This window comes from Melanaphis sacchari, unplaced genomic scaffold (genome assembly GCF_002803265.2).
Source record: "Melanaphis sacchari strain LSU unplaced genomic scaffold, SCAv2.0 Contig84_pilon_pilon, whole genome shotgun sequence".
Classification (NCBI taxonomy): domain Eukaryota; kingdom Metazoa; phylum Arthropoda; class Insecta; order Hemiptera; family Aphididae; genus Melanaphis; species Melanaphis sacchari.
Genome location: NW_020271599.1, coordinates 1,333,598 through 1,346,106, shown reverse-complemented (window position 1 = coordinate 1,346,106; position 12,509 = coordinate 1,333,598). Strand labels below are relative to the sequence as shown.

Below are 12,509 nucleotides of genomic sequence, written 5' to 3'. Positions count from 1 at the left end.
TATATTTAAAATACAAAAACACGTATTTAGTACTTCACAATTTTATAACTATGTATTAGTGTACACAAATATAAAGCCAATTACCTAAATATTCAAAATTCTGTATTAATTGTGAAACATATTAGTTACTTTACAATGATTTAGGTAGTCGCATCTATTATTATAAATTATTTAACTGTAGTAGGCATTTATTTGGTTATAATGGTAATTTAAATGTTTTGACTTTAAATTTATCATTTGATTGAAAATCTAGTCTAGTTGTTTAATTAATCAAGTGGGGTTTTACATTTTGAATTTGTTTGATGTGGTTTTTCTGAGCACATAATCGGTAAACAACTTCAACTACCAAACATGTTCAAAGAAGTTTGAGCAAGTACAAAAATAACTTTCAGTAAAGAAAATGTCGTATACAATTGTATTTATTATTAATTCATATATAATAAATTGTAGTGTATAGCAGGTACTAGAACCTTGATGATTTTTACTGTTCTGGTTCTGGTGAAGTTCCTAAAAAAACTGAAATTTTGGTTTCGATTTCTTTTCGGTTTTAAAAAAACTAAAATTTTAGTTCCGGTTCCTTTTTGGTTTTTAAACTTAAGTTTCGGTTATGATAAGATAAAAACTACGTTTCGTTTCCTGTTTAGATTTTATACTTAAAAAAATTTGGTTTCATTTCGATTCTTTAAAAAATATTAGTATTTTTAATACCTACTAATATTATTAATCCTCATAATAATAATAATAATAATAATAATATATTTAAGCAGGTACTTGTTTAGACTTTAATTCATAATTCTTATTATTTATTAGTGACAAATAAAAATTAAAATAATAGAATTATTACAAACCGAAATTAATCGTAAGAAACTATTAAAAAAATGAAAAAAGTATCGATTCAGGTAAAGTTATGGTTTTAAAAAAAATTTAAATTAGGGTTCCGGTGAGGTTCTTAATATCGGTTCTTTTCGGTTTGGTTCCAATCCCTGATATATAGATTTATAATAATTTATTTCTACTCTTATTATAATACAATGATCTGACTTCAAGGAATAATTTAAATATTTATCATTTATTAATTTATTATTTATTTATTTTTGTCGGAGAAAATATCACTTATATAATACATTTTATTATTAAGGTTTCAGTTAAATATGTTTTTAAAGAAATTTCAATTTCGATCATGAATAAATTGAAAAATAATGAAGTGAAGTTTTTAATGTGATATTTTTTTTTTTGTATGTATATTACTATAATATTGTATTCGAATTTTCTAGAATATAAATTGATAATGTACTCGTATAAGTGTATTAATTCTGTTTAATATTTTAAAAGATTTAAACTGCTGTGAAGAGTAAACAGTAAAATTACTTTTTCAGTCAAAAATATATCTCACCTTAAAGATTATTATGCTTTTATTCTCGTACGTTTATAAAATAAGAATAACCCAATATTTTATTTTAAAAATGATTTGGAAAAGAATTCCAAAGTGTTTTACCTTTTTCTTATTGCTTTAAATATACTGAAAGTAAAGAATGGTGTGATAGTTAATTTTTTGGTTTAGAATTTTAAGTTATAAAAATCAAAATAATGCACTTTAAAACAATTTCAACTCAATAAATAAACAATCGTCACACACATTATTATACATTCTAATGGTTGTAATAATCATTTTCTTTGTAATTATGCTCACAAATTATTCAAATTGTTTTACCAGTAATTTCAATTTGTATGAAACTCAACGTACCATCGAACTCTACGATGTTTAAATTATAGAGTTGAAAAAACACATTTTTTTCTCGTTTATTTGTTCGACGGTGAAAAGAAAAACGTTACTCTACCTTATGGAAATATACGCATACGCGTTTCTATACATCACTCGGGTAATATATCTGTGTTGAAACTGCTTTTCTATTCTACATTTTTTCTTCCTCTCAAACTCAAGGGTGTTCAAAGCGTATATATTATAATATAAACATCGTCGATAAATTAGTATCGCACAACTGAATGTATTAAATTTATTTTCTTATGCGCCCTTTGCAAAAAATTAATACTGTTCGAATTCAATTGAAATTAAATTAGATTAAAACTAAAACTCTAACAGTATTTGCTGAAGAAATAAATTAGGAATTTGTAACTTCGAAAAGATACTTATGATAAAATGAGGGAGTCTTCATAAAACCTTTGTAGTAAATAAACATCGTTTGTTATTTTAATAAAAATCAAAATTTTGACGAAACATCTATACAATACGACTGTCCCGAATATTTACGTATCCTTTGGCATACTTATACAGAGTTAATTACCAAAGTTAAAATTTGATTGAGTTACTTTTGAGTCATATAATTTTGTATACGAAGGATAAACGATCCATGGTAGTTAGTTTGAAATATATTGGAAATATGTCGATTTAAAAACACTGGTAAATACAATGAATCATCAATATTTATGAATTTATAATTTATAAAAACGGTCTAAGTATAATAAATACAAAATTCAATATATTACACCTATTTCATATTTTTTTTTTTAAACAATTTCATTTTAGTATCTAAAAAAAAAAAAATTTTTAGAAAAAAGTATTTTTTAAATAATTTACTATAAAAATTAATAGCTTAAATTTTAATTTTCTAAAACAATCTAAGTTTGTATTACCACATAATCCTTTATCAGTTGTACAAAAAAAATTTAAGCATAATGTGGTCTTTAAGTATATTTCAAAATTTTAAAATAATTATTAAATGAAAAAAACTGAATCACTTGGATGTAATATAGTAGAATTTCAACGATTCGGATTTTGGTCATTATTGAAAATCAAAAATATTTTGCTCACAAGTGTGCAATGTAGGTATAATATATAAAATTAAACCGCGGTAGGTGTATCAGTTAAATTAAACGAAGCTTTAGGTCTAAATAATATAAAACTATTATTGAAAATATATTTTATATCTATTTTGTTAGTGGAACGTCAAATTATTATACCATCAAAATCTTTGATATTATTATTTTTTTATTATTTTTCTTATGACTACGTTTAGATAAAGCGATATATTTATAATGGTATAAACGTTAAATACAGTACCTATCTCCACGAATTCCTTTTTCGATGTAGTGAATTTTAATTAACCACAAAATTCAAACGCTTAAATTAATATTTATATATGGATCGTGTTCGACCAATAACATGCGCGCACTTCTTGGCACTATGAGATACGACTATATAGCGAAAATGTATTTTATTTTAATAAAATGTTATGGTATGGCCTGTGATGTACATAACGCGTATGAACTTGTTTCAAAGGCAAAATTTAATATGATTTACTATCATCGTACAAAGATAAATATTAGACTGCAGCCGCACTATTGAGCTTGTAGTACCTATAGACTCGTTCTAAAAACAAAATGTTAACTTGTAAACTGTGCTGGTAGATAGGTAGTTTGTTGTGTTAATATTATATTCAGTGAAGATGGTTTTAAATGTTAAACGCACAAGATGCGGAATGGATTTTTTCTCTCTCTAAATAAATATATTATTTTTGTCAAAAAAAAATAAATAAATAAATATATTATACTTACTAGGATAAACAACCCCTGATGGCGTGACCTTTAATAATTCATCTTAATTTGTTACGACATTTTCTGTGTACGGTTGTTATTTTCATTTTTCGTAAAAATGCGCGACTATATAATTTATATACACTGTTTTGGGCGTCTACACTGCAGTAGGTGTTTACGCTAAGAAACTAATAAAGTAACACGCTTCCCGCGCGCACATCATAAATAATCTATAACCATTTGACATATTATTATACGCTATATTTATTATATGCTATATTACACATCGGTTTTATTTTTCATAAGCTATTATAGGTATATTAAATCACATTTCGGAGTTAGGATTAAAACAATATTCAAAACTGAAAAAAAATGAAAAATCGTTTTCCCATACTTTGATATTTTCGTAGAGATCGTCATATTTTTCTTTTTGTATGATTACTATTAGAATGAGACAGTCGAAAAATATTTCATTTAATATTGTACGAATTTAAATTAATCTGAAATAAAAGCGACGCTAAACAACAATATCAATATTATGGTACGTTTATAGGTACATAAGCTAAAAATTGTTTCATTATCAATCTACAATAGGGTGACCATTTTTATAAAAATAAAAAACGGGACAAAAAGTTTTTTATTAATATGATAATTTTTATTTTTTCAAATTAAATTTAAGTTACAATTTATTAAAATTATAAAATGATAATCAACAAATAATAATTCTATGTTGCTTTTTTTTAAATCGTTTTATATTTTTTTAATAGATTGATATTTTTTTTTGCAGAAGTTATTTAATAATATGGAAATGACGGGATTAAAAAGATAACATCTTTTAAAAACGGGATAAAAAGCGTCCCGTTCGGAGTTTGTCGGGACAGCGGGACAATCCGAATTTAAACGAGATGTATGATGGTCATCCTAATCTTCAATATAAAATATCAATAATCATATAATTCATAACGATAACATAAAATTATAATTTATGTAGTTGGTTAAAGTTTTATATCTAATAATATCAATAATCAAATTCTCATTGTCGTAGGCACTTTATTTATTTGTTCAGAGACCACGCCTTATTCTCATATGATTGGCATTTATCGTATCCCCTCTTTGTTATTCGCTTGTACTAACCTTTTTTTCAATTTAATGGTCAGATTGGATTTGTAGATGATATATACCTATATTATACATCCAATAACTGAGCTGTACAACATAATGCACGTTATAGTCTTTCCTATTTTTTTTTTTCATATAATATGTTTATAGACCTTCCATAATAATTTAATATACTTGCCTCAGCTTATAATTTATATGAATTAATTAAGATAATAATTATTTTACTATGATTCTAATTCAATATAAAATTTATTACAAATTTTATCTTTTAATATTTGATACTACCAGTTTGAAATTAGATTATAGTCTTAGGTATACAAAGATAAGCTTATTTTTACATTGTAAAATGTTCAGTGTAAAAACTTGAATACATAATATTATGTATAACATATTATATTAGTCTGATATTTTTAAATTAAACAAAAATGTGTTTATTACAAGAAGATTGCTACATAAAAAATGTTCAATAAAAATTTGACAGTGGTGATATTAAGTTGAGTAATAATAATTATAATATTATTAAAATAGAACAATAAACACTGTATATTATTTTTTTGCATTTTAGGAAGTCATTCTTTTTTTTTATATATATATAGTTATGTGGTACACAAATAAATAATTTTTTTTAAAATTTATTATTATTTAAAATGTGTTAGCACATTAGATTACAAGTACAGTAAGTTAATTAAATTATAAAATAATAACTAATAACTATATATTAAAATATATTTATCAATAGGTAAATCTATAACACAATAAATATATTTTAGTATAAATAGTGTGCCACGTGGTTTTAAAATGTTGTAGGAGTAATGTAAAAACTAATTATTACAACAATTTAGTTAATTTTGAAGAACACCATATACAGTATATACATATAATTATTTAATAAGCATTTTGTTTTAATCAAATAACGTTTTGACTATAAGGGATAATTATTATTTTTTTTTTTTATTTAATAATTTATAAGCCATTAAGTATTTTTAGAAGTTAACATAAAATTATGAAAGTTAACTTTTGGTCGCGTAAATCTATATACCTATCTATATTATAATATATTTATAATAGGTACCTTTAATTTTCTGAAAATAATATATTATCAGAAAAATTATGAAACGAAAATTTATTTTGTAATATTTTTATATTTTTATAGTATTTTAATCGTCAAAGTTTGATATTTTTGTTACTTAACTTGATTTAACTACCAGCTTTAATAATATTTTTGTGTTATAAAAATATAACGTTCGAGACTTGATATAATATTTCACAGTATTGTCCCATTGCGAACGTAAATATTCATAACTAAAATAACAATAATAATTGTGAACGAAAAAAAATTAAATAAATATTTAAATTAGAAATCTCATCAGAAGTCAACCATAATCCTACCTACGGTACGCAGAAGAATTATCGCAAAATGAATGACAAATCACGTAGTATAAATAAATGTTTATTTATACGTGGTTTTGTCAGGAGAGTCAGAAAATAGAGTTCCGGTTTCGAGAAAGACTTCGTTTTTAATGAAAGCAGTGAACTTTTTATAAATAACATTTTCACTAAAATACAAATAAATGTCGGAAAGAATAAAAGTCGAATATACGTTATACATATATCAATAAAAAAAAAAAAACTAACACCTCTTATTGACTCACTGAATTATCAATATAATAATCATAATATTTGGTTTGTATAATATTATCATCGAATAAGTATATAGGTATATAATACGTGTTTCAACAGTAAACTAAGTGCCATGCGTGATAAGGACGTGTGCGAAAGACAAGCGTACAGTATTATAAATGTAATATCCATCTCGAATTTTATAAATAATGGCCATTGACTAGAAAAACTGAGGGAAAAATTTATATTCAAATGGAATAGATAATATTTCAACGATTCGATAGCATACAATATTCAATGCATGATATGTATATCGTATTATATTATATTATATTATATTATATGTATGATCAAAAGGATTTGAATACCTGAATTGTATGTGGTGATATACGTATTAAATGCTATGGTTATAGTATTATTAATAATAATATTTTTATATTGCAGTGTATGGTGTTTTCGGATTGATTTAAACCATATATATGTAATATAAGAAAATGATAAGAAATGTCTCTCTTTTTTCTTTTTTTCTTTTAAATACTATTTATTAGTTATTATTTATTAACCAGTCGTTAGTCATCTGCAGTGTTAGTTATTACAGAACATCACGATATTTTTAGTAATTACTAAAATTAATACATGTAATTCTTTGAGCACGTTCGATTAGATAATTGAATACATTCAATTAAACTCGTTAAGTTAGAAAATTATTATGAATTAAAACCAACTAGGCGTTAATCAACAATTTTACATTAAAAAAACTTTGCGATTTAACTTTAACTTTCCAACTAAATATTTCTTAGCTTTTATAGTAAATGTATGACTTTTAGAAGGGAAGATGAGCGTTATACACAGTAATTCGACCAGATTTCGGGTGGTGATGATGATGATGATGATGATGATGATGATGATAATAATAATAATAATAATAATAATAATAATAAGAAGAAGAAGAAGAAGAATAAGAATAAGAATATTAACAAGAGTTATGTATGAGATGACAATGACAAATCAACATAATACAATTAATTTATTTTCAGTGAACAATGTTAACTATTTTTTTTTTTTTTTATTAAATATTTGTGTTACATTATGTTACAACGACGATGGCAATGTGCATCATATATATCAAATACTAGTATATGTAATAGGGTATTAACGTAGTATTTACGGTTCGATACGTGTGCGAAGAGTAAATACGAAAAAAATGAAATCAAAATATTAGAACTCTATTTCTTTAATATTTTTTTTCTTGTTTTATTTTCCTTCAATACTTACACTTTGACACGTTTTCATAATCCCGCTATTAAGTATAGTACAGTGTATATAATATAATATTATATGATATATTTTAATTTCAAGTTTATGATATATAAAATAAATACATTCAATATTGTTTTTAAAATAAAAGTCAACTCCTGTATTATAAAATTTGAAGATAGATTCGAAGAAATTTATTTATATTTTAATTACGAATTATGTATAAGAATTTTAAAATAATTATAACTTACTTAAAAATGTAAATATCAATAAAAGCCTCCAAGATTCCTTCTTAAAAAACCTCAAATTTTAATATAAATTATTTTTATTATAGAATAATTCACTCAAATATTGAAAACAAAAGAGTAAAATTTATTAATATGGACGTGAAATTTGCTATGTTTTACATTTATAAACGGGGACAATGCATGCGAGTATATAGCGTCCTTTTTAGTATAATGCGAGTGTATATTCACTTTATTCCCTTATTGTTAGCTTGACTATATTTATAATAGTGTCCATTGTATTTATTAAGTCATTGGGTATGCACGGCACAGAGCTTAGATGACATATTTTGTATACCTATTTAAATCCGTGTGTTCACTTTTACAATCACAGTATGTGATTCCTGTGTTCAAAAAACACCTATATACTTTCAGTTTATTCTTGATTTCAGCATGTTCCATTTGTTATGATGTCCAGGCAGCGGTTGCTGTTCTCCGTTAATCGTGTTATGAAGTTGTTGGTTTACTTTAAATATATTTATTTTTATGTCTATCACAGGTTTAAATGATGTTTTCAGGTGTGTTGTTAATTTAAAAAAAATCTTTTTTCGATTACGGACTACAGTCTGCTTACAGCCAGCTATTAATGAAGTAAACATTTTTCTTCATTAACCTATACATTGGTTAATTATTGGTCATTATTATGACCAAGCTCATTCTATAGATATCTAGGTGTGCTTTATCAGCAAGGACTTCCTCTATAAAAGTACAAGTGTTGGGTTTAAACATCCAGCTGCTATGTGACATGTTTAAGTTAGATTACTTTTACCTTCTTCACATGACACAATCTGTTCATTACTAGGCATGAACATTTTCCAGCTTGATATTATAAGGCAAGTCCAGTCGTATAGTAGCAGCTGCAGGAGATAAGCTTTCCGTATTGTCCTAGTTAGTTTTCTAAATAAATTATTTAATGTTGTGATTTTCATCTAACTGTTATTGGATTTATTTTAAAATATTCTGTCATGGTGATTATTATAGGTAAGTTGGTGTTTGTGTACATGATAGATTAATTTCACACCATTCCTTCAATTTTTAGCTAGTTTTTATTAATTACACATAATAAAATGTTTTGCTTAACAAATGCAATTTTTATGTTTCAAATAATCTATTAGCCTGTCATTTAAATATTAAAAAAATATTATTATTAAAATGCATTTTAACATTTTTTAAAACATATCGTAAAACTTCAGTGCTTATGATAGTATATTGAAATGTTTCACTAGATATTTTGTTGAAGAACATAAATTTATATTTTTTAAGATATTATAACTATTTATTCATGTCCCAATCACCACAATCAATTAGAATTAATACGTCAAACCATAGTAATTTGCAATTTGTACAGATGCATTACACATCATATTTCGATCACAATGCCCGAACATGACCGATGGTTCAAACACTCTACAGCCTAGATCAGATTGTATAATATACTGTACATCGTTATAATACATAACTATATTATAATTGTATTGAAATGTAATAACTATGATATAATAGTTTTTTTAGTATACACTATACAATATATGTAATATACGTATACCCGATACCCGAATTCGTGTATTTAATATTGTCATACTGTCGCACAGAACGGTGTGATATTGATATCGTCCTATTTGAATAATAAAATTAGTGTACGTATACATTCATATATTATAGGTATACATTGTTTATTATATCAGCATTGTAACATGTATTTTCGATTGTAACAAAAACTGTGAACGAAACTACCGATAACGAAATGAAAATTGTGGTCACCGAAGGCGGTCAGGGTACAATTTACCAGTATTGGATAGTATATTTTACTCTACAATGTATTTAGTACAGTGCAATAATATATATGTATATTATAAATGTGCTTGCACGAGCGTGTGCATGCTTGTGTGTGTATATGTGCCTTTAACGTAATTATAGACACGGTTCGGGTACTTAAATTACTTTAGCGACGAACTAAATACGTAATGAATTTAAAAAAAAAATGCCATAAATATTGATTAAAAATGTACCAGGGTCGTAATAGCTCACATTTTCTAAAAAAAATTAAAACACGGGTAGTACTCGTCGAGTACTTTACGTTTTAGCGTTCGATTATTGACTTTTCGTTTCTCGAAATTATATCAACATTTAATACACTCTCGATTTTATAAGTCACGTAAATTTACTTATTTTTTTAACTGCTTATATGATTTGACAAAATATTTCAATTGTGATTTTATACTCAAATTTAGTACCTAGATATAACTTTTATTATTATTTTAAGTCTCACACAATTTTAAGATAGTCAATTAATTTTTTAACGTTCAGATAAATTGCTAATAAAATGATAACCATTTATTATAGTATAAAATATAAAAGTATATGATTTTTTTTTTTATAAATTGTGAAAAAAGTAAATCCTTGAGAGAAACTTTATTTATTTCCAATCAGGGTGACAGGCTGACAAGTAGCTTGTAAAAATATATAAATTGGTTAAATAATATAAATATTCACTAACTTGTATGTTTAAAAAAAAATTACTATAGGATTTATTCTTATAAACTAAAACAGTGTAGTTGAATAGTTTATGTGTTTAAGTATATTATATACCTGATGACTGTTGTTCCACAAATACATTTTAAAATTAATATTTCTTGGGTTGTTGTTGGGAAATTTACCCACACATATCTTTTGACTTCTTCCTATATCACATTTACTAATTATTGTACGAACTATATTAATTTGATGAAGATTTTAAATTAAAATATTAATTAGTTAATAAAAAAAAAAATGCATTTCACTATAGTTAAAAATAAAAATATATTATCCTGATTGCTTGCAAAGACTGAATGTTTTAAATATTATACACTATTATAATATTAAACTGTACTCGACTGAACATTTTGAACTACCTAACAGTATACAATTTTACCAGTTTTGTTCTTTAGAGAGCAAGATGAATAATAATTGTCGTCCAAAATATATTATTATTACATTATGTAAGTTGTTAAAACTTAAGGTAATTATAATAAAGTGTGTCTAGAAACTTTGGTGTATAACCACACACTGGTTGTGTGGATTACATCTAATCTATATGATATACGAAATGATAGTTTATACGTTACGGTTTAATAATTTAAAAGGGGCTTTAATTTAATTAACAAACTACATTTAATTCGTTATTATTATTATTATTATTATTTTTGACCGTCACAAAACCGAATAAAAAATCTAGGGATTTTTAAAAATTTTAATACTACCAAACCTTAGTAAACAACTGAAGATCATGATTCATGTCAGTCCTTTTGGTCATCCATAATAATAGTTTATTTATGGAAAACAAATTTATTTACCAAACTGAATTATACTCAATTCTGTTTTTGTATGTTATTATTATTATTATTTTTTTTTTGTAAACGATTTATGTCAATTGTTCAAAACTTTTAGATTTTCTAAAATCAGAGAATCCGAAAAAAAACTTTTTCTAAACTGTAATTATTAAAATTCATACGGATTGCCCACAAAATAGTTGTAAAAAAACGCACTAGCTCCATGTATTCCATTTGAATAAAAAAAAAGGGTGTTGAAGAAATGCTCGAACGTGCACATTAAAGCTTTTCCCCGACACCGTCTATATGTAAATCGGTATTTACACTTGAAAAAGCGGAGTTGTACAAATTTCGCGAATCAAACCCGTACAAACTGCATACTAAATCGTATGGCGTCGAAAAGTGCCCTCCCAAACAACGTCCGTCGTTGAAACGGGACAGCGCGGGAGGTTCCGGGGGAGAAACGATTCGAAAACGAAATTACCTGTGAAATTATCATGTGCGGACGGACGTCCCAAACACCTCACCACCTCCGTAAATTCATTTCCGTTCGTCAACCGTCTGTTTTTTTTTTTTTCAGGTTACGGTAGCGTGACGCCGCAGACGCCGTGGGGCCGGGTGATCACGATCGTGTACGCTCTGATCGGCATACCGCTCATGTTGCTGTACCTGTCCACGATGGGCGAGACGCTGGCCAAGAACTTCCGGCGCATCTACTCGAGAATGTGTTCGCCCGGAAACCGGGACGACAGGGACGACGGCGGTGGCGGACGTGATAAACAGGGCAAGCGAGCGCCACCCAACACGGTGTCCAGCAATCACGTGGGCAGCGGCGGCGACTATTACCGTCACCGGTACGAGTTCGAAACCGTCTCGGGCGCGGCCGCCTACGCGGACGCCGCGGCCGTGAGCGTGTCGAGCGGCGGTAGCGGCGGCGGCGGTGGCGGCGGACAGAAACGCGTGCCCGTGCTGTTGTCGCTGTCCGTGGTCGCGGCGTACGTGGCGCTCGGCGCGTTCATCTACCAAAAGCTCGAGCGGTGGACTCTGCTGGAAGGCTCGTACTTCTGCTTCACGAGCCTGGGCACCATCGGGTTCGGCGAGCTGGTTCCGGGCGGCGTTGAGTCCACCAAGGACGTGTCCGTGTTCGTGTCGTCCGGCTACATACTGGTCGGCATGGCCGTGGTGGCCATGTGTTTCCAGCTGTTGCAGGACGAACTGGCCGCCATGTCGCGCAACTGCCGGTGGTGCTGCTGTTGGTGGTGGATGTGGTCGCAGCAGCAGCAGCAGCAGCATCACCAGGTGTGTACGGTATGCGCAACGCGCGGACAGCGGTAGCAGCAGCGGAATCTTCTGCATTTCGATGGCCGGT

The 12,509-nt window shown here is 27.7% G+C and overlaps 1 protein-coding gene across 1 annotated transcript in view; it reads left to right on the top strand.

Annotated features, from left to right (window-relative positions):
• The window catches only part of LOC112602182 (TWiK family of potassium channels protein 7-like), a 110,292-nt gene that overhangs the window by 92,656 nt on the left and 5,127 nt on the right, over window positions 1-12,509 (top strand). The window contains exon 5 of the mRNA XM_025350139.1: window positions 11,721-12,439. Coding sequence (XP_025205924.1) covers window positions 11,721-12,439 — 719 coding nt within the window. The remainder of the gene's footprint in view (window positions 1-11,720; window positions 12,440-12,509) is intronic.